We start from the raw sequence: 22,237 nt of genomic DNA on the forward strand, positions 1-22,237 counted from the left end.
TTAGGGAGGCTGCTTCTGTGGATCTCTGAGATCAGATTGATTGGGGGAGGACAGGTAGGGAGTGGGGTACTGGGTCTGAGGCAAGGAATGGAATGGCATGATGGCAGGAGAACTTTATATCAAGCTGGGCTCAGGTAAGGAGGCCATGGCTGGTGGCAGGAGTACCTGTACTCCTTCTCCATTGTGAGAAGGGTGAGGCAGGGCTGATGTGAAAATTAGCTAAGCCTGGAGTGACAGCTGTAGCCCCATTTTCCCCCCAGAGCTGGAGCTGGGATCTGGACCTGGGAAGGAGGTATGCAGAGGTGTGGGAATGTCCAGACAGCCCACAGGTGTCAGGACTGGCTGTGTTGCTGCCTCAGTGGAGTTCAGGTGAACCCCCACTGGCTTTTGGCCAAGGAAGCAGGGCAGGCCACATCAGAACCAGGTAAGAAGGCCTCACCTCTTCCATTATATGTTTTCCACCTCTTTCCTTCCTAACATTTCCATCCTCTCAGGGGTCTGAAGAACATGAGTAGGCTGCAGGAGAAAGGCTCCTTCTGGAAGGTTGCCTTAGCCAGGCCCCTTCAACCCTCCCTCTGGCTACACATTAGCCCTGACAACCCACTTCTGAACTGGTCCCATTCCATGTCCCCTGCCAGCCCTCATGGGCCTTCCCTTTCCTGGTTCCCCATCCAGCCCTGACCTGACCTCTCACTTCTTAACTGCACCCAGTCTTGCCCCTCACCCCCTCATTCCCTGCCCAGCCCTCACCTGGCCCCTCAGCTCCGGCCTGCACCCCGCAGCTGCTGGTCCAGCTGGCAGAGCTGGTGGAGGAAGCCTCGGTTGGGGAAGACCCATCGGTGTTGCCTCACGGTGATCACTGCCTCGCGCAGGGACAGCTGCTGGTGTAGCATGAGGTAGGCCAGCACCAGTGTGGCAGAGCGGCTCACCCCTACCACACAGTGCACCAGGACCTTGGCTGAGGAAGACATCCTTGTGAAAGACCCTTTCCCACCAGCTGGCCCACCCAAGGGCAGGGGTAGGGACCCAAGTTCCTTTCCCCGCTCTGCCTTGGGTGTACTATGTAACCCTGGGCAAACCATTCAGCCTTTAGGGTTCCCAGTTTCCTGATCAGTCAAATGGGTATATCAACACCCTTTGCCTCCCCTTGGAATAGGGTCCAAACTCCTCAACACACCGCTTACAAGACCCTCCGTGAGCTGGCCCCTGCTAACCTTACAGCTTCATCTCAGGCTGTCTCACCCCAACCTTCAGATCTAAGAACACTGGGTAACTTTGAGTTCCTTAAAGCTCTTATGGTCTCTGGCCTCCAGCCCTAGAACATGCTATTCCAACTACCTATAGCTTCTCTAGCTCATGGTCTGACTAATGTTTAGTACTCATCTGTCAGGTTTCAGCTAAGACATGATTTCCTTGTCCAGGCTTTCCTGACCACTCATGGTATCACTTGAATCACAGAGCAGCTCATCCTTTTTGCATGTGGCCCAGTGAATACTGCTGTAGAGGGAAGTCTCCTCACTTCCTGGTCCTCTGGACTGAGCACCCTTGCCCTGTCCCTGGTCTCCCACGTCTCTTCACATTTACCCATTCAAAGGAATAGTACCCACAATACTCCACATTTTGACCATCTTTCCACAAAACATATAAGTTTTGATTATGCAAGTTCCATTAGAGCAGGGATCCTGCCTTGTCTAAGTGTGGATTTAGTACCTAGCTCAGTGCCTGGCACAGAAAAAATAATAAATAGCTGGTAAATGAATGCTTGTAAAATGAATGTCAAAGTGCTCTAGATGTTAAAGAGTGCTGTGAGCCATAGTCTTGTCTTTCCTGTCACATAGATGAGAAACTGAAGTCCAGAGAGGGACACTGGCTTGCCCAGGGTCAGGTAAGAAGGGGCATGGCCCTTACCCAGGATAAACACAGAGTGCGGGCTCCAGTTTCCCCAGCCTCCTTTGTTCTACCCTGGGTATTAGAAGTTTGTTGGTTTTTTAGGGACATATGGGTGGCTTAGTCAGTTAAGTGTCCGACTTCAGCTCAGGTCATGATCTCACAGTTTGTGGATTTGAACCCCGCATTGGGTTCTGTGCTGACAGCTCAGAGCCTGGAGCCTGCCTTGGGTTCTGTGTCTCCCTCTCTCTATGCCCCTCCCCCAGTCATGCTCTGTCTCTGTCTCTCATAAATGAATAAACGTTAAAAAAAATTTTTTTTTAAGTTTGCTTTCTTTTCCATTTGAAAATACTTTAGAAACCAGACATCTAGTTACTAAATGGCAATTTCTCAAAGCTGAATGATGCAGAGAAAGAACTGTTCTGCTATTTGTGAAACTTGGCTTTCAGTCCCAGGACTGCTCCTAACTCGTGACATGACCTTGTATTCTAGGCCTCAGTTTCCCTGTCTATGAAGCAATGAAGTTGGATAAATTGTAGTAGCACTGAGCAGAGGATTTTTAAAAACCTGAAGGCTTTTGAAAAACTAGAAATGGGAGGGCACCCATATTTCAGGGGAAACTTGATATCTCGCCCCCCAATGACTGAGCAGGTTGGAATATGAGTTCAGACCCAACTCCTACCCCCGGGCGTGCTGAGGGCACGGTGGATGAAGTCAGCTGCTGAGGAGAAGTAGGCACTGATGTCGAAATTGGGGAGGTCGTGGGCTGGCACGCCCAGGTAGCTCACACTGCTGCCGTAGAAGTCAGGGCTGCCCTGACAGTAGAGTCCGCCGTGGGCTGCATTCAGCACATGGGTGATGCCCAGCTTCCATAGTTCAAAGCGGTTATTTGCCGTGGCCCTAGGAAAGGGAGGAATGGGACTGGTTGCTGGCTAAGCCATGGGGCCCAGAAGAGAGGTTTTGTCTGGCTCCCTGCTTCAGGGGGACAGAGCCATCAATATCCAAAGGGTACCAAGAAGGAACCCAGTAAACTTGAGCCCCGGCCTCAGAGCTTTCTGGTGGAAGGGTGGGTGGTATAGGGAGTTATCTTCAGACCCTCTTTGCTACCTGAGATGATCTGCTCCTGCCTTAGCCAAGACAGGAAGGAAAGAATTGCTTCAGCTCTGGAATCCAGCTGCCCCTCCTTTCCTGCCCCATGCCCTCCCACGGATATCTGGCCTCTTGTGGCCACCACCTCGTACCTGTTTCTAATTTGCAAATGTTTAATGACACCTTCCCTGATTCACCTTCCTCACCCACTCTGTGTCCAGAGGAGGCTGGACTCAGGAAGGGGAGCTTTCTGTCCATCCCATGTCATACCAGAAAGCACCATTCCCCAGGCCTCTGTCCCTGAGACTCGCCAATTGTCCAGGATATATCAGAAGATTTCAGAATCCTCTGGGAGCTCCAGTCATCCAGGCAGGCAAAAGCTTTCCTCCCCCTGGTGGTCACATCTGATCACTGCACTCACCCCCGCACACAGGAGTCCTAGAGTCAGTCCCTGGCCTGAGATGTGCAGCGCAGAACTATTTCTCCTTGTGCCACCCAACCCCTCATCTCTGGTAAAGAGCCCAAGAACTGTCTCTCCTTGTCCCCTTCCCCACACCCTTTCCGATGAGCTATCACTCACGCATCTCCTATGTAAAGGTTGGGCCAAACTTCGTCCACGTGGCTGCAAGAAACTTTCCCTGCCCTCAGGAGCTCCTCCAGTTCCAGAACGCTGGGGCAAGGCGTGGCTTCGGCATCTCCCCTCAGCACTGGGACTGAGGCTTCAGCCATGGGCCAGCCCACCCAGCCCTCTGTCTCTGCGGTCACTCCTCTTCTGCCTCTCCAGTGTCATTTCTCCTTCCTGGAGATTGGCAGGGACAGGTGGGACAGAAGCAAGTGACTCAGCAAGTCGTGGGGCCTCCAGAGAGAACAGGACATTTTTCCCCCAAGTTACTCCCCTAACCCCAAACTCCATGACAACATAGAATCCATCGTATCTTTGCAAGTTATTTTACTTCTCCACCTGGGTTTCTTCATCTGTAAAGTAAGGATAATTGCAATTACTTCAAAGAATTGTGAGGATTAAATGAAACAAAGGATATTCTGTATCTAACACATCGTAATGCCTAAGAAACATTTGTTGAACTAAGAGGTTTTGGGCCCTGAGGAAGGCTATTTAGTTCTGAGGACTGAGTTAAAGTGGAGATCCAGGGTGGAGAGGGGGTGATTGATTCCAAGGATGAGTGATAAAAAAAAGCACCGCAGGTCTGGGTGGGCTACCAATTGGGTGGGAACCATATGGCTGCTGAGTGAGCCTCTGGATTATGCAGCCCAGGGAAAGTTTCGAGGGTTGTGGAGTCAGAGTAATGTGGAGAGGAGGCAAGGAGGACTTCATCTCAAGGATGCCATGGGGTTTGTGGGGGAAGGTTTGAACAATGGTTCTGTACTGAAGATGGCTGATTTCTCAAAAGAGAAAGCTGAAATGGGCTGTGTATATCAAAGGGGGGAGAAGGGAAGTGAATGTTGCCCTAGACTTCTGAAGAGCCAAAAGGACTGTCATCAGAAACATTTTGGGGGCGCCTGGGTGGCTCAGTCGGTTTAGCGTCCGACTCCGGCTCAGGGCGTGATCTCGCGGTGAGTTCCAGCCCTGTGTCAGGCTCTGTGCTGACATCTCAGAGCCTGGAGCCTACTTCAGCTTCCGTGTCTCCCTCTCTCTCTGCCCTCCCCCGCTCATACTCTGTCTCTCTGTCAAAAATAAATAAACATTAAAAAAAAAATTAGAAACATTTTGGGGATGGGAGGGAGATTCCCCTGCTTACAAGGGCTTTTGTCCCCACAACAGAAACTAAGAAAGCTCTATATCTGCCCTCCTGTCAGAGGCAGTTATGGGCAAAAGAGGTAAGATGCCTTGCCCGCTCTCAGGTGAGTTTGTGAAGGCCCTGATGGGTTGGGAGGAATATGATTTGCTGTGGTGATGGGGTTTTGAGGTGGTGGGAGTTTGGAGCTGACAGCCAAGAAAGAATCCTTGAAGACATCTTTGGTGCAAAAAGGTGATTTTATTAAAGACTGGGGACAGGACCCTGGGCAGAAAGAGCTGTGAAGAGTGACTGGTTATATACTATGGAGTTGGGGGAGGTAAAGTCCAGAGGAAGTTTCTTAAAGAGATTTCCATATGCTAAAACTCACAGATTACTGAAGGCCTAGCTATTGTCAAACTAAAGTTGTTTTTCCCTCTAGCAAAGCATTATCTTTAAGACAGTAGGGAGTTCCTGGAGATAAAACTATTGATAAATTGCCTTTTTCTTGTAATTTGTAAAATGATGGAGAGTCTCAGATTAACCATTTGTTTTCTTTTTTTTTTAATGTTTATTTTTGAGAGAGAGAAACAGAGAGTAAGTGGGGGAGGGGCAGAAAGAGAGGGAGACATACAATCCGAAGCAGGCTCCAGGCTCTGAGCTGTCAGCAGAGAGCCGGTGGTGGGGCTCAAACCTACAAACCATGAGATCATGACCTGAGTTGAAGTCAGAAACTCAAGTGACTGAGCCACCTAGGTGCCCCTTGACCATTTGTTTACGTTCCTTTATTTTGTTCTCAGACAGCCTGAAAGTGCCTGAGGAATGTCACATATATCCCACGGGGGTGGGGGTGGGGGGTGTTGTTAGCTTGTGCTTTGCCCTCAGCTTGCCTTATGCTTCCTCATCAGTGGGAAGGCTCCCAACTGCCTCTGGCCTTGAGTCCAGCCTGAGGGTAAAGGCTACAGCAGGGCATCCCACGGAGCAGTAGGCACTCTTGTCCCCTCCCCCCCAACCTGTCTCCATCCCATCAGAGCCTCCGAAGTCTGCCCTGCACTTGATGGGGAAGCAAGATCAAGGAGGGTTTGGAGCTCAGGTCACAGGTGGTTTTGGAGTTGGTTTATGCCAATTCTAGGCCAGGTTAGGTACTTTCTGGTAATGGAATGAGAAGAGTACAGAATCTTGTTAGATTTAAGAATACTGGCTTCGGGGGGCGCCTGGGTGGCGCAGTCGGTTAAGCATCCGAATTCAGCCAGGTCACGATCTCGCGGTCCGTGAGTTCGAGCCCCGCGTCAGGCTCTGGGCCGATGGCTCGGAGCCTGGAGCCTGTTTCCGATTCTGTGTCTCCCTCTCTCTCTGCCCCTCCCCCGTTCATGCTCTGTCTCTCTCTGTCCCAAAAATAAAAAAAAAAATAAAAAAAAAAAATAATAATAAAAAAAAAAGAATACTGGCTTCGGCATGTATTAACTGCGGTACCTCAGGTAGGTTTCTTGGCAGTTCTGTGTTATAACACCCTGAGAGTTGGCACAAGGATTAAGTGAGATATTTATATAACATTTGGCATAAGCGCTGTCAGAAAGTAAAGGCAATAAATGGTAATAATGATCCCTGGATATTGGCTCTTGCAGAGGAGCTGGCTCCCTCCAAAGGAATTAGGTAATTTCTTGTTCCCAAACCCTACTTACTAATCCCATAGGCCCCACCCCAACTTCACCAGCCTTTTATTTTCTCCCACTTTGGCGTTGGGCCTGACGCATGCGCTCTCAGACTTCCTTGCTGCGGTTTTCCTTCCCCCAGCCCAGCTTGAGTCCCGCGAACCTTCCGGTTTGGGCCCCACCCCCGCCCGTAGGCTCCGCCTCCCTCCGGTACGGCCCCTCCTTCCGAAGCAGTTCCGGTTCGGATTCAAGTGGCTCCCGGCGCGACAGAGACAGGCCGAAGCGATGCCTGCGCGCAGCCGCCACCGCCCCCGTCTCCACTCGGGCTCTCCTCCCCGGGCTCCGCCCCCGCCGCTCGAGGAGCTTCACTCCGGCGAGGCCCGGAGGGCCCGGGATTCCGACAGCGGCTCGGACGCCGACTCGGAGTTGGGTCGGGGGAGCCCGACCCGGACCGCAGAGGTGAGCGGCAGCTGAGCCTGACGAGAGGGGGGGTTTGGGGTCGCCTGCAGCCGAGGATGAGTTGGGAGTCAGGGGCGGAGCCGGGGCTCCCAAGGACTGGGGTCTGGAGGGGCCACAGGAGACGGTTGAGGGAGCCTGGAGAGTCGGCTCTAGAATGGAATCTGTGGGAAATGGAGGCTGTTGAGCCGAGAGCCTGAGGTGAGGTGGGAGAGTGGGAGACTGAGGGAGGGATGGCTTTGAAGAGACAAGGGCTTGGAAGGTTTTGAGAGCCGAATAGTGAGGGAAGCAGATCGAAGGGGTCCCGCGTGAATGCGGGACTGGAGAAAGAGATGCTCCAGGATTTGGCAGTGGGGGCGAGGCACCGTAGGAGCCGGGAACGCGGTCAGTGTTGTTGCCTGGCGAGCGACGGAACCCGGCTGTGAATGATGAGGTAGCTGACCAGAGTCGGGGGGGTGGGGGGTGATAATTAGGGGAAGGATTTAGGTTTGATTGGAAAAGGGAGGGGCTGTCCGCTAGGAAGCCGTCTGACCTAAAGGGCCTTAATAAGAGAAACGGGGTCAAGAAAGAAAAAGAGCCCTGGGGGATCTAATTTAGGGCTTTGGCGTTTTCACAGGTGTCTTTGAAAACGTCGAAGATCGCTAGGGTAATGTGCTTGGATAATGGGGCTTTCTCATTTGTGAATAGGGGATCGTTTTAATAATCTGGGGCGGTGTTGAACATTGATTTGCCGTAAAGACTGGGGGGAAGTAGTAAAAAGGAAGTGATGTTTGGAAAAGATAGTGAAGGGGGTGATTCTGAACCTAAAGGTATCATTTTGGGTTTTTACTAACAGTAATAGCGTGTTTTTGTCTTTGTATTTTTTTCTTCAAGTTTACTGTAAATACCAGACAAGTTTAGATCTTTAAAAAAGAAGAGGTTTAATACGTTACCATTAAATTAAAAAAAAAAAAAAAAACCTCAAAACAAGAATTTGGACGCTTAGGTTTTACAGAGACTCAGTATTGACTGGTTCCGCTTTGACAGTTTGAGTTGACACATTATTTTGACCACAGGGTAAAAATATGATCAATGCAGGTTAAAAGGGTTATAAAACTGCAGTTCACCCTTGAACACCAGGAGGTTGGAAGCATGCAGTCATAATCCCCTATAACTCTTGACTCTACAAAAACTTGAAAAGTTTTTGCAATAAAGTACATTTTCACTGCATGAAGATTAAATAGTAGATACCTGTTTAGAGAAGAAACAATTGATCTAAAGTTTGTTTTGAAATGGCCAACAAATGTGCAAAACATACAGTCAAATAAAAAGTTGCAAAAGTAAAACAACATATGAAACATAGCTAAAGTCAAAGACTTCTTGAAGCCATGTTATAATTTAACAATTACAAAAGGAAATTAACTTACTTATACTAAAGTGAACATAAGTATTGCAATCATTATTTTTCTGGCACAATTATTGTTTTGGTACCGTCTTCTATAAAAAGCATTTGTGTACCCACCTATCCCAGTTCTGTTTACTGACAACTACAAGCATCCTCTATTCTTATTCTTCTAGATTACTCTCCTAAAAATATTATTTATACAATATATACAAAATTGCATTAATACTGGTCCTGCAAATGTATCAAAAGAACTTCTCCAATTTTCAAGAGGTGACTCCAATCCTGGAGTTACGGGTGAGAGAAAGAGCTGGTACTCCTGGGCTGCAGTGATTTCTCGTAGACAGCTGGCCCTTGAACAACATGGGTTTGAATTGCACAGGTCCACTTATATGCAGACTTGTTTCCCGATAAATACGGTACTGTAAATGTATTTATTTTCTCCTCCTTATGACTTTAACATTTTCTTTTCTCTAGCTTACTTTACTATAAGGATACAGTATATAACACACATAACATACAAAATGTGTTAATCAATCGTTTATGCAATTAGCTTATGTATATAGACTGTCATCTTCAAATGCTTAGCGGACTAGTAATTATTTCTTCAAAGGAGAGATGAATTCTTTGCTTTAACTGTTGTCAAAAGATTAACTCCCTTTTAACTTAATACAAAAGATATTTAGTTGGAAGTTACGTAGTGTTACTATTGCTTATATCTCTGTTTACCCTCACCAGACAGATTTCTCTAAAGACCTTGCCTTTATACTTAGCTCTAAATAAGTCTTGGCATTTAAAAATTTACTGAATGGAACTGAAATAGAACTCTCTATTAAGGTTACATCTTCATATTACTATAACATTAAAGAAACTATTAAATGGAATTGTATAATTTTTAATGTTTATTTATCTTTGGGGGACAGGGGCAGAGAGAGAGGGGAAACAAAGAATCCAAAGTAGGCTCCAGGCTCTGAACTGTCAGCACAGAGCCCGATGTGGGGCTCCAACTCACAAACTGTGAGATCAGGACCCCTGCCAAAGTCAGACTAACTGACTGAGCCACCCAGGCACCCCTGGAGTTGTATAATTAACATATTAAATGCCTAATGGTTACTTTTGTTTCCCTTTGACAGTTCTCACTGTCCCTTAGTTGTAAAGAAAATCAGTTTTGTGGTAGAGCATTTTCCCTAAAACAAGAAGAAGCCATCATGACCACAGTGGCAGAACTTGCAGATATACTTAGATAAATCCATTTTTGTTTATTTTTTAAAACATTTTATTTTTACTGTTTATTTGTTTATCACAGATAAATCAGTTTTGATTTCAGTAGTACTCTCTGCATTCTGTAAAAACTCTCACATTGCACAACTACTTATAAAAATGTATTTTGCTAACCACTAAATCCTCAATGCGTTTTCAAAACTTTGCCATAGTTGATTTGGAAGCATTTTCATGGCTTTTCTGAGAATTGAAATTTAAACACTGTTTTTGAGAAATTGTTGAATCACAGATGTTCTAATGAATATTATTATTTTGTCTTATAAGAATGACCATATTAAGTGGACATTCTTTGAAAATTCTTACCTTCTGGCCTGATGTAATATATGGTGTTAACGTAGTGTGAATCTAACACAGCCATTGATCATGACAGTAATTCTTACTTTAGGTTTCACTGTCCTCTTACCTTTGAGAAATCCAGAAGTTAACAAAAATTGGAGAGCATGGACCAGGCACGCTTGGAGAACAATTCAGTGTTTACATGCTGCCTCTGTCACTGGTTGGTAATTTGTCACATGAGTATTGGATATGAATTTGTGACAGACTTGTGTGAATATTCCTAGGCTCCCCCCCCCCCCCCCCATATACACAGCATTGTCATCACTGGATCTTAAGCTTAACCTTCTAGTTGAGTCTAGACTTCATGTCTCCAGATTGAAGTGTTCTGTTACTTCCCTACACATTGGGTCTTCCTGGTAATAAAATCACTTCAGTACAGAATGTAACATAATATGAGTTTATCTTTGCTCTTGCTTAGGATAGTAGAAACTAGGAAAACTTGGTTACAATAGTTTCATCACAGTCTTTCACCATAAAATAGTTTTTATCATGTGTACCTCAAAAGAGTGTTGTGGAGTCAGTGACCTATATTTATATTTGTCTTAAATTTTTATTGTGGGCTTAGGTGAGTAATTGTCTCAGTGGACAAGAGAGGTAGTATCTAATATCTTGATCCTTTGTTCTCTTAAAATTCTTGACAGGTAAGACATTCTATCTAGTAGGAGGTGAGAACCACGAATTCTGCTAATTTCAAATCTTGTAAGTTACGCCGTATCACTGAGTTATTGAAAATGTCTGCAAATTGGTTTTAATTTGGAACTTCGAGACTAAATTAAATCAATGTCAGTTTTATTAATGTAATATTGTCATGAAAGTCAAAGATTGCCAAAACTATACATTAAATTTTGAGTCTAAATTCAGTATATTTTCACAATATTGTGATGGGTTTTGAAATCTTGAGCCAGTTTCTCATTTTCCATCATGTCGATTTGATTTGGAGGTGTAGCATATTTAGAAATAAAGATTTTACCAATCAATATATCAAACTACTAGTCTTTCCAAATATCATTTTAGTGATTAGAATAAGAATTAGAATTTATATACTTCTTTGCTGGTATATTTCTTTGTACTGGCATGCAGCCAGATCAAGAACCCCTCATCAAATTTACTACTAAATTATCATCATTGTGTAAAACATTTTACTGCAACTGAGGGTTTAAACTGAGCAATATTGTCTAATTAGATTCTTACTCATTGAGCTGTGATGGTTCTGGATGTGGTATAGAATTAGATGCATCCTGCCAGTGGGAGTCTTAGTTTAAAGGCAAGTTGGAGCCAGAAAAAGTGTGGGTTCTTTGGTATACATGACAATTTTTTTTTTAATAGCATATGAGATTGCATGATCTGGACAGAAAAAAACGTCCCTGAACTGAAGTGCAGCCAAAAGAATGATGATGTAACTAAGAAGGCAATTTAATTTCTTCAAATGTGCTGCATCAAACTACTGCTCAGAAGTAGGACATAACAAAATAGTAAAGAATCACTGCTGGAGTTTCAAAAATGGTTGGTAGAAATTGGTTCAGGGTCTTTGTAACTTTTGAAATTATACCAGAATTCATAGATGGTTTGGAAACAATGCTCTGTGCTTAAGAAGGTAAATGGGGCGGGGCGCCTGGGTGGCTCAGGTCATGATCTCGCGGTCCGTGAGTTCGAGCCCCGCGTCAGGCTCTGTGCTGACAGCTCAGAGCCTGGAGCCTGTTTCAGATTCTGTGTCTCCCTCTCTCTGACCCTCCCCCGTTCATGCTTTGTCTCTCTCTGTCTCAAAAATAAAAATAAACGTTAAAAAAAAAAAATTAAATTAAAAAAAAAAAAAAAGAAGGTAAACGGGGCATCTGGGTGGCTCAGACGGTTAAGTATCCGATTCTTTATCTCAAGCATGATCTCACTGTGAGTTTGAGCCCCACATGGGGCTCTCTGTCAGCACAAAGCCTGCTTCAGATCCTTTGTCCCCCTCTCTCTCTGCCCCTCCTCCACTCATGCTCTCTCTAAACAATAAACAAACGTTTAGAAAAAGAAAGAAAATTTGATGAAAAGATTTAAAAATAGGATTAAAAAATAAAAATGGGATTAGAAAAAAAGCTGCATAGTTCTAAATACTACAAACTGCAGAGCTAAATGCCCAAAGTAAACTTCATTCTTCTACATTATAGTTTAGTCTTCTTACTTTCATAAAAGTTAATTTTATGCTCTGGCTTATGGATCTGCAAACTGATAGAATTTGTCTGTATTAAATGTATAATAAGTAAGCTTTATTATGTACAATTGGATTTAATGTTATTTTAGCTTGAGTTCACTATAATGTTTAATTGTTTTAAGGAGAATATATTTACTATATAATTTTTAAAAATCTCTTCCCATCTTTTTTAAAAAAAATTTTTAATGATTTGTTTATTTTTGAGAGAGAGCATGCACAAGCTGGGGTGGAGGGTGGGCAGAGAGAGGGAGACACAAAAACCGAAGCAAGCTTCAGATTCCATGCTGTCAGCACAGAGCCTGACACAGGGCTCAAACGCACGAACTGGGAGATGATGGCCTGAGCTGATGAAGTCCAGCGTTTAACCAACTGAGCCACCCAGTCACCCTTCTTCCCCCTCTTTTTTGTCTTGGGATATGGTCACTTGGAAATTATAATTTAAAAAAATTTTACTGTATGCCAAATCAGTAATAACTTTCAAAAACAGCACATTTTGTGTTCATGAATCAAGTTTAATCAGTTCTAAATTCCTTTAGAGACATTCGAATGTATGGTTTTTAAAGACAATATATGGTTTTTAAATAAGACAATTACTTCAGGTTATACTCTAGTATTTTAGATTACACATGATCGAGTGAAACTACAAGAAAAATCCAGCATATTTAAATTACTGTCATCATAGGAACCTCAACATTGGTTCTGAAAACACAGAAGTAGTTTTTAGGGCACCTGGGTAGCTCAGTCAGTTAAGCATCAGACTCTTGGTCTCAGCTTAGGTCTTGATATTAGGGTCGTGAGTTTGAGCCCTGCATTGGGTTCTGTGCTGGGCACGAAGCCCACTTAAAAAAAAAAAAAAGTAAAGTTTTCATTTTGTTCATATATCCTTTGTATTCTAAAGATTGTATAATGATAACTTGAAAGTCATTTTGGTCTCTTATGTGTTTGTATAATTAAGACCATCAGGATGGTTTGTCTATTTCCAGTTATTGGTACCTCTCACTTTTTTTTTTTTTAAGTTTACTTATTTTTTTAGAGAGAGAAAAGGAGAGAGAGAATCCCAAGTAGGAGATTCTCAGGGATTCGCCATGCCGACAGCAGAGAGCCTGACTTGGGGCTCAGTCTCACAAACTGTAAGATCATGACCTGAGCCGACATCAAGTGTCAGAAGCTTATCCAACTGAGCCACCCAGGCGCCCTGTGCCTGTCACTTTAGGAAAATTTCCCAAGTTAATTGTTAAGGTATAGAAGTACTTTTTTTTTTTTTTTTTTTTTTTTTTTTTTTTTTTTTAAGATTTTATTTTTAAGTAACCTCTACACCCAGCGTGGGACTTGAACCTACATTCCTGGGATGAAGATTCTCATGCTCCACTGACAGCCAACCAGGCACCCCTAGAAGTACTTTTAGATGTCAACAATAATCAATTATCATCAACCTATAACATATTTTTTTAAAATATTCATATGTTCCTGTTGAAATATATTTTTATTTAAACTTGATATTAAGTAAGTCTTTATATGAGAAACTCAGGTTGAGTTGAAGTCTACACCGATTAATTGGAATCACTATTGTTATTTTACTTTTCAGTTTGTTCTTTGATTACATTGTTGTTTCCCTGAAAGGTAATTCCATCTTGAGCAAAACCTTATTAAGATTTTACAGCTGTTTTCAAATATTCATAATTATTTCATATTAACCCAAAGGTTGAGTTAAGAGTGGGTTTGGGGGTACCTGGGTGGCTCAGTTGGTTAAGTGTCTGATTCTTGATTTCAGCTCAGGTCACCATCTCACAGTTTGTGAGATCCAGTCTCATGTCAAGCTGAGCTCTGCGCTGAGCATGGAGTCTGGTTTGGATACTCTCTCTCCCTGCCTTTCCCTTGCTCGCTTGCTCTCTCTCTCTCAAAATAAATAAATATACATTAAAAAAAAAAAAGAGTGGGTTTAACTATTAGTTGATAGGTGACTGTCCTAATGATTTAATTTCAGGCCTAGCACAATACTGGCAGAAAGAGGAGTTAGTGAGGATGGCAGTATTAGTTTATATTTACTGAGCAGTTTGTATTTGCCAAGCATTATTACAAAAGCATTACATGTTTCAGTCCATGTAATCTTAACAATAAGCCTGTGGAGTAAGAGCTAGTATTCTCTCCATTTTGCAGATAAAAATAATGAGGCCCAAGGAGATTAAGTAACTAATGCAGGGTCACATAGCTGTGAGTTGTAAATCCCTGATTTAAATCTAGGCAGTTTGATTCCAGAGCCAGCATTCTTAACTGCTATGCATTCTGGGTTATTTGTTGAATTCTGTTGCAGAATAGCTTTCTGAAATTTATTTAACTCTCAACCCTTTGTTTCTTAAGCTGTCAGTTGAGGAATTGTACTAAATCTTCCATTCAAGTCATTTCCAATTCTACCATTTTAAGAATTCTGTCATCCTGATTTACAAAACATTGTATGTTTAATATTTCTGATTAGGTTCTGTTCGTAATCTCTTGATCTCTTAAAGTACAAAGGTTAAGTCATTTTCCAAAGTCACACTGGTAATGGGTGATGGTGCTGGATCTGCAATTAGATATTTTTTTGGACCTCTTGGGCTTGTTAGTTGCCTCACTATTTCTTTTATTTAGTGTATATATGCATATGTAGATTAATAATTGAGTTTAATTGATTTTCTTTCTTAATTTTCTATTCATATCTTATTTGTGTGATATGCTTCAAACAGGGAGAAATAATATTGTTTTCATTTTCTTTAAAGAGTCTTTTCTCTTTGGTTATCAAGTATTATATGCTTATTGTATAAAATTTAGAAATTTTAGAAATGTTTAATGTAGGTAGTGAAGGAGTCCACTGGAGGAGAACTCTTAATAGTTTGACATTTTACTTATTTAAAGATACATACATATGATGCATCTGCTATTTTTTAGGACATTTTGCTCCTTTAAATTTTTTTTTAACTTTTATTTTGAAATAATTAAAGATTCACAGTATGTTGTGTAGATAGTACAGAGAGATCCCACATACCTTTCACTGGTTATATCTTACATATTTATAGTACAATATCAAGGCCAGGAAATTGACACTGGTTCAAAATGTGTGTGTAGTTGTGTGTTACTTTAGCATGAGTAGATTTGTGTAACCATTGCACTGATTAAGATATAGAGGGGCACCTGGCTGGCTCAGAAGAGTATGCAACTCTTAATATCTGGGTCATGAGTTCAAGCCCCACATTGGGTGTAGCGATTACTTAAATAAATAAATTTTAAAAGTTAAAAAAAATTTTTTTTTTAAATATAGAATTATTCCATCACTATAAGGATCTCCCTTGGATTACCCTCCACCCTCAATACATACTCTTTCCTGTGTTCCACCTGTATAATTTTGATATTTTGAGGATATTACAGAGGGAATCATACTGTATATGACCATTTGAGATTGGATTTTTTCCAAATAGCACAATGCCCTTGAGATCCATCTACTTATTGTATGTATCCATAGTTTATTAATTTTTATTGTTAAATAGTATTCCATGGTATAGATGTACCACAGTTAAACTGTTCACATATTATGGGATATTTTGTTTTTATACACCTTTCAGCTATTAAAAGTAATAAAGCTGGGGACATTTGTATACAGGTTTTTGTGTTAACCTTAGTTTTCATTTTTCTTGGATAAATGCCCAGAAGTACAGTTGCTCGGTTGTATGGTAAGCGTATGCTCAGATTTTAAAGAAATTGGCCAAACTATTATCCAGCATGGCTGTACAATTTTACTTTCCCCCAGCAGTGTGTGAGAGGTCCAGTTTCTCTGCATCCTTGACAGCATTCCATATTGTGACATTTTATACCTCATCATGGTCTTAATTTGCATTTCCCTAGCAGCTGGTGATGTTGAACATCTTTTCATGTGCTTTTTTCCCATTCATACATCTTTTTTTTCTTTTAATATTTTTTTTTTAATTTTTTTTCAACGTTTTTTATTTATTTTTGGGACAGAGAGAGACAGAGCATGAACGGGGGAGGGGCAGAGAGAGAGGGAGACACAGAATCGGAAACAGGCTCCAGGCTCCGAGCCATCAGCCCAGAGCCTGACGCGGGGCTCGAACTCACGGACCGCGAGATCGTGACCTGGCTGAAGTCGGAAGCTTAACCGACTGCGCCACCCAGGCGCCCCCATACATCTTTTTTGATGACATGCCTGTTCATGTCTTTCACCGATTTTAATTAGATTTTTAGTTTCTTACTGTTGAATTTTAGGAATTCTTTGTATGTTCTAGATTTGAGTTTATCCAGGGAGTAATAGTGAAAAGTATGTCTACTCCATCTTCCCACAAGCAGAAGTCCACATATGCTCTTTTTAAAAATGTACTTGTCAGAGGGGTGCCTGGGTGGCTCAGTTAGTTAAGCGTCCGCCTTTGGCTCAGGTTGTGGGTTCGAGCCCTGTGTCTGACTCTGCACTGCTGGTGCAGAGCCTGCTTGGAATTCTTTCTCTCTCTCTCTCTCTCTCTCTCTCTCTGCCCTTTCCCCGCTTGCACTCTGTCTCTTTCAAAATAAACTTAAAAAAAAAGTATTTATCAGAAAGAATGCTGTTACCGCCATTTTTTCATCTGCTGTCGTATTTCCTTCATCTCTTGCCTCTATTTTTTAAATTTTCTTTCAGTTTTTTTAATGTTTATTTATTTCTGAGAGAGACACACAGTGTGAGTGGAGGAGGGGCAGAGTGAGAGTGAGACACAGAATCTGAAGCGGGCTCCAGGCTCAGAGCTGTCAGCACAGAGCCTGACACGGGGCTCAAACCCACGAACTGTGAAGCCTCTATTTTTAGAAGCTATTTCCTTCATTTAGTCTGTTAAATACTTTTATGCTAGCTTCATCCCTCACAGTCTGTTTTACACTTTCTGACAGCTATTCTCCTTAGAGCACACTTATTATGTCATCTTCTTATTCAAAAATCTCTAGTGGTTCCCCACTGTCTATAGAATACCCTTAACTTGATGGGGCACCTGGGTGGCTCAATCAGTTAAAGCCTCTGACTTTCGCTCAGGTCATGATCTCACGGTTTGTTGAGTTCAAGCCCCACACTCTCTGCTGTCCGTGGAGCCCGCTTCAGATTCTCTGTCCCCCTTTCTTTCTGCCTCTCTCTTTCTTTTTCTTTCTCTCTCTCTCAAAAGTAAATAAACATTAAAAAATTTTTTAAAGAATATCATTAACTTGACAAAGGTTTCCATGATCTAGCCCCAATTTATATTTTCAGCTTAATATCCCAGTAGTCCTTTGTGCCCTGTGAACACTAATAGTTCTCCATTGTTTTCTGTCTTCATACCTTTGCTCATACAATTTTCCTCTATTAGTGTACTTTTTTTTTTAACTTTTTTTTTTTTTTAACGTTTATTTTTGAGAGACTGAGAGAGACAGAGCACAAGCAAGGGAAGGGCAGAGAGAAAGGGAGACAAAGAATCTGAAGCAGGCTCCAGGCTCTGAGCTGTCAGCACAGAGCCCGACGCGGGGCTTGAACCCACGAACCATGAGATCATGACCTGAGCTGAAGTCAGACGCTTAACCGACTGAGCCACTCAGCTGCCCCTTTGTTAGTGTACCTTTATTTTTCCGTCTCTGTTCACAGCTTTACCCTTCCTTAAAGGCTCAGCTCAGATGTCACTTCCAAGAACTCTTCTGATCTCACCAACTGGAAATAACCTCTCTTTCCCTTAACTTCCTAATTTTTTAAACAAGTTTCATAAGTAACCACTTTATTAGTGTTGTTTTAAGGATTAAGTGAGCTAATGTATATAAATAGCAGCTGTAATTTTACCTTTTTTTCATAATGACTTTCTTTAATATCCCTTTCTAGACTAAAAATCATTGAGGCCAGGATCTGTTTCATATTTATCTAGGTAAGTGCTACATTGCCTAGTGAGATACTCTTCACGTAGTATGTGCACAGTAAATATTTAATAGGTGAACAAACATAACATGAGGGCATTTTAATACTGTCTATATCCCCAGTGCCTTATTACCTGACATCTGCATATAGCAGACAGTAAATGTTTGAGCCTGTACAGTGCAAATTTGTGATTCAAAAAGCTTCCATCATTAAGCAGTCTCATTGATGTAATCTTTATGTAATGTAACTGAAAACCTTTGATAAATTCCTCTGCTGATAACTAGAAAATATTTAATGTTTATGAGATTCAATCCCTACAGAAGTACAAGAACCCTCAGCTTAGGTGGTGTGGTGTAGTGAGAAAGAACATGGACTTTGAAATGAGATTGCCTGGGTTGGAAACCTGTCTGTACTAGTTACTAGTACAAGTTTATCTTGGGCAAGTTATTTAACCCATCTGTTTCAGTTATCTCATCTGTAAACTGAGGAAGATGATAATGCCTACTTTATGTGGTTGTGAGAATTATATGAACATACAAGTAAAACACTTAGAGCACTTTCTGACCCTTCATAAATGTCTTAAGGTGGTAGCTAATCTAATTATTGCCTGTTGTTACTTCCTAAAAATGTACTGAACACAGTTCAGAAATCAAAGAGTGTGTGAGTTAGGACATACATTCTTTTAAAGAACAACACTCTGCAGAGATGGAATATCTTGTACCTGCACATCCTGCCCACTGTATTCCTCTTCCAGTAGGTGTTGATTGGGTAACTGATAATCCTGTTCACCTCATTGTACTAATCATACAAAAGTCAAAGAAACAAGTCTTCCAGGGACTTTTTACTGAAAAAGGATTTTGAGTTCATATCAAGGAACAGTACATACTTTTGTCTTCTTCCTTTGAAGAATATGATAACTGAGTTTTTTTGGTTCTGGTTGAATATGCTTCCCTATTTTGTGCAGTTAATTCTTCTGAGGTGATATACCATTAATTTTGTCTTCATGGACAAATTAAAATGGCTATTTAACATTTCCTATATTACTTTGAATCTTGAGTCTGTTTTTATCAATTTAGCAGTCCTCTAAACTTTTTCCAAAATTACTGTCATTCAAATTTTTTTTAAAACAGGTGAATGCTACAATCTACTTTTGTATAATACTTGAATGCATACAGTGTGATTCAATTCATATAAAAGAGAAAAACAAGCAAAACTAAACTATATTGTTTATGAATATATGCTTAGGTACTGAAACTATAAAGAAAAACAAGGGATTATCACAAAGATAGGTTTGTAGTTCCCCTGGGAGAAAGAACAGAGTTATTCATTGGGATACTGGGCTGGTGACATGGTGGTTATAAAATAAGGGAAATTAATAGTTGCCTGAAATGAAAAGATTTTTTGAAATCCAGCTATTTGTTTGTATTATTAATACGTGTATGTACCTGATTTTGGTACCTAAATAGTTAACCTAGATTTCCCAACAAATAATGAGGAAAATGTATTATTTCTATCTGTAAAAGGGTCTCTTAACAAAAGTTGAAAGTTTTATAATGAAGAAGCTGTATTACAAATCACCTCCAAATCATCTGGATCTTATTTCTAGTATGTATTTTTTTATTCTGAAGATATTTTGGCCTTGAGAATGATTAGTCTCATTTGACATCTTCAGTTTTTGGGGGTTTTATTAAGTGTTATTTTGAGAGAGAGAATCCCAAGCAGGCTCCACATTATCAGCACAGCTTGATGCGGGGCTTGAACCCACCAACTGCCAGATCATGATGTGATCTGAATGAATTTGGACACTTAACCAGTTGAGCCACCCAGGCGCCCCTTGGGATTTTAAATTCAAGCCCTACGTTGGGTGTAGAGATTACTTAAAAATAAAATCCTAGGGGCTCCTGGGTGGCCAGTCGGTTGAATGACTGACCTCAGCTCAAGTCATAATCTCACAGTCCGTGGGTTCAAGCCCTATGTCAGGCTCTGTGCTGACAGCTCAGAGCCTGGAGCCTGCTTTGGATTCTGTGTCTCCCTCTCTCTCTGCCCCTTCCCTGATATCACTCTGTCTCTCTCTCTCTAAAAAATAAATAAACATAAAAAAGGAGAAATAATATATATTCTTAAAAATAAATAAATATAAAAATTAAAATAAAATCTTAAAAAGATAATGAATAAAATAAAACATAAAACAGGTCCAGTCAGAGTCCCCAAAGCAACTAGGCAAAGATGAAGCAGGAATTATTATTATAATTATTGCTATTAATATTATTATTAAATCACATGTGAAATCATCCTGGACAGTGTCTGATCTATAATAGATGTTCATAAATATTAGTTTCCTTCTATTAGCTCTTTCTTTGCCTCCTCATTTTATAGATAAGGTATTGAGATGCCAAGAAGTTTAGATTGTTTTAAATCACCTAAAAGGGTAATTAATGTTGTTGAAATTGAGCTCCAAGAATTTTGACAACCAATTCACTGCTCTTCACTATATCATGCTACTTTTCTTTTAAGTTAAAGGACAGGTTGAAAATAAAGCTCTTAAATCCTACCAGGGATTTATAGACTTAATATTTATTATAGATTTTTTTTTTAAGCTTTCTTACTATGTTTTTAAGACTTTTTTCCTTATAATTATCAGAAATATATAAATTGTGGGGACACCTGGGTAGCGCATTCAGTTAAGTGTCCGACTTCAACTCAGGTCATGATCTCATGGTCTGTGAGTTCTAGTCCTGCGTCAGGCCCTGTGCTGACAGCTCAGAGCCTAGAGCCTGCTTCAGATTCTGTGTCTCCCTCTCTCTCTCTGCCCCTCCCCCACTCATGCTCTATCAAAAACATGAATAAACATTAAAAAAAAATTTAATATATAGATTGTGGGTAAATTTATTTAAGTTTATTTATTTTTGAGAGAGAGAGAAAGTGTGCACATGTGTGAGCACATGTGGAGGAGGGGCATAGAGAATTCCAAGCAGTCTCCACACTGTCAAGCAGATTGCAACACAGCTCTGAACCCACGGAACATAAGATCAAGCCTGAGCCAAAATCAAAAGTCAGATGCTCAACCGACTGAGCCACCCAGGCACCCCAAATTGTGGGTACATTTGATCAGTTATTTAAAATAATAAAAAGTTTCTGTTTCCTGGGTGCTAGGGTATTATAAACAGACTCTGAAGGATTATTTTTAGTGTAAACTAAATGCAGTTTTTCTTAATATATATCAGTAGTCAACCCTAGAGTGTGATATGTCTTTACCTGCAGTTCTGTGTATAGGTATACTTTATTCAGTTGTATCATGTAGATTTTTATATAGGAGAAACAGCTGCTCAACACAGAATCAACATATAATGGATGAAATAAGATATGTGTGAAGGAACTTGAAAGATTAAATGTTAGCCAAGCCAGAAGTAGAAGAACAAGCAGAGTTAGATTGGATGGTCTGGTGTAGTGCTTCAGAATCACTTGGGGAGCTTTTAAAAAATGCATATGTCAAGCTTCTCAGATTCTGATCCAGTAAGAAAGTTAAAAAAAAAGCATGGGAAGTAGAACGGGCATGTTTGTTTGTTTGTTTTATTTCAGATTATTCTAATGTGTAGCCAGGTTGAAAACCATTGTTTATATTGATTCCATGGAGCATAGGCAAAGGAGGAGTCAAAGGTTTTTTATATCTACCCTGTGTGGAAAAGAGAGATAAACTGAGAGATGTAAACAACTTTTTCTAGACAGATACTCTGTGAGGCACAGACGTTATACATTAAGTCTCATAAAAATGTTGCTTAAAATCATCTGCTTTTCTGTGCTCTGATTACTTACTCTGTAAGTAACATTCTGCTTATTAAGTCAGCCTTCTAGATACTTCAGAGTTGTGAACAAATCTGCCTGGGACAAGATTCTTGAGTATTCTTTCTAGACACTTATGTGCCTAGTATTGGCATTCTAGTTTATCCATCAGTACCTTATATAAGTTTGCTTGTAGTTTCACTCAATTTGATCAACTCTGGGGTAATGACAAAAGATCAAGTTTTGAATCATTGAGGCTGATTACCAGATCCTGATTCTTATGGGTTTATCAAATTAGTGACCAGGGGTTGTCTCTTGGCAGTTAGACATTCTAAATTTGTTGATGTAAAACTGAAGCCCTGAAGAATTTGTAATAAAATTTTATTATTAAAAATGTGCATAAATAAAGGGAAAATGTAAAATCTTTTTAAGACTATACTCTTAAGAATTAAATAGCCAGTGTAAAACAAGGCGTTTTGTTTTTAATAATCCTGTTTGGAAGGGCATTGGGGCAGTTATTTTGATTGCTACTTTGTTTTTGCACATTTATTTAATAATGCTTGTTGAGAA

General features: G+C 41.1%; 2 protein-coding genes across 7 annotated transcripts in view; one reads left to right on the forward strand and one right to left on the reverse strand.

Moving 5' to 3' along the window:
• Positions 1-758: 758 nt before the first annotated feature.
• LOC122202577 (dual specificity protein phosphatase 13) lies at positions 759-3,705 on the reverse strand. Its single transcript, XM_042908999.1, has 3 exons — positions 3,557-3,705; positions 2,570-2,787; positions 759-958 (listed from the first exon to the last, which is right to left on the reverse strand). The coding sequence occupies exons 1-3, from the start codon at positions 3,703-3,705 to the stop codon at positions 759-761; spliced, it is 567 nt and encodes a 188-aa protein (XP_042764933.1).
• A 2,891-nt stretch (positions 3,706-6,596) lies between these two features.
• Positions 6,597-22,237, forward strand: part of SAMD8 (sterile alpha motif domain containing 8) — a 51,586-nt gene continuing 35,945 nt past the window's right edge. For 3 of the 6 annotated variants that reach the window (XR_006194736.1, XR_006194735.1, XM_042908987.1), the window contains exon 1: positions 6,597-6,820. Coding sequence is in view for 1 of the 6 variants with exons in the window: in XM_042908987.1 (XP_042764921.1) it covers positions 6,647-6,820 (174 nt within the window). In the remaining 5 variants the exon portion in view is untranslated. Of the gene's footprint in view, positions 6,821-10,089; positions 10,515-10,733; positions 11,319-17,854; positions 17,898-22,237 lie in introns of those variants that run through there. The other 3 variants (XM_042908990.1, XM_042908991.1, XM_042908989.1) reach the window with 3 other exon arrangements.

Source organism: Panthera leo, chromosome D2 (assembly GCF_018350215.1).
Source record: "Panthera leo isolate Ple1 chromosome D2, P.leo_Ple1_pat1.1, whole genome shotgun sequence".
Classification (NCBI taxonomy): domain Eukaryota; kingdom Metazoa; phylum Chordata; class Mammalia; order Carnivora; family Felidae; genus Panthera; species Panthera leo.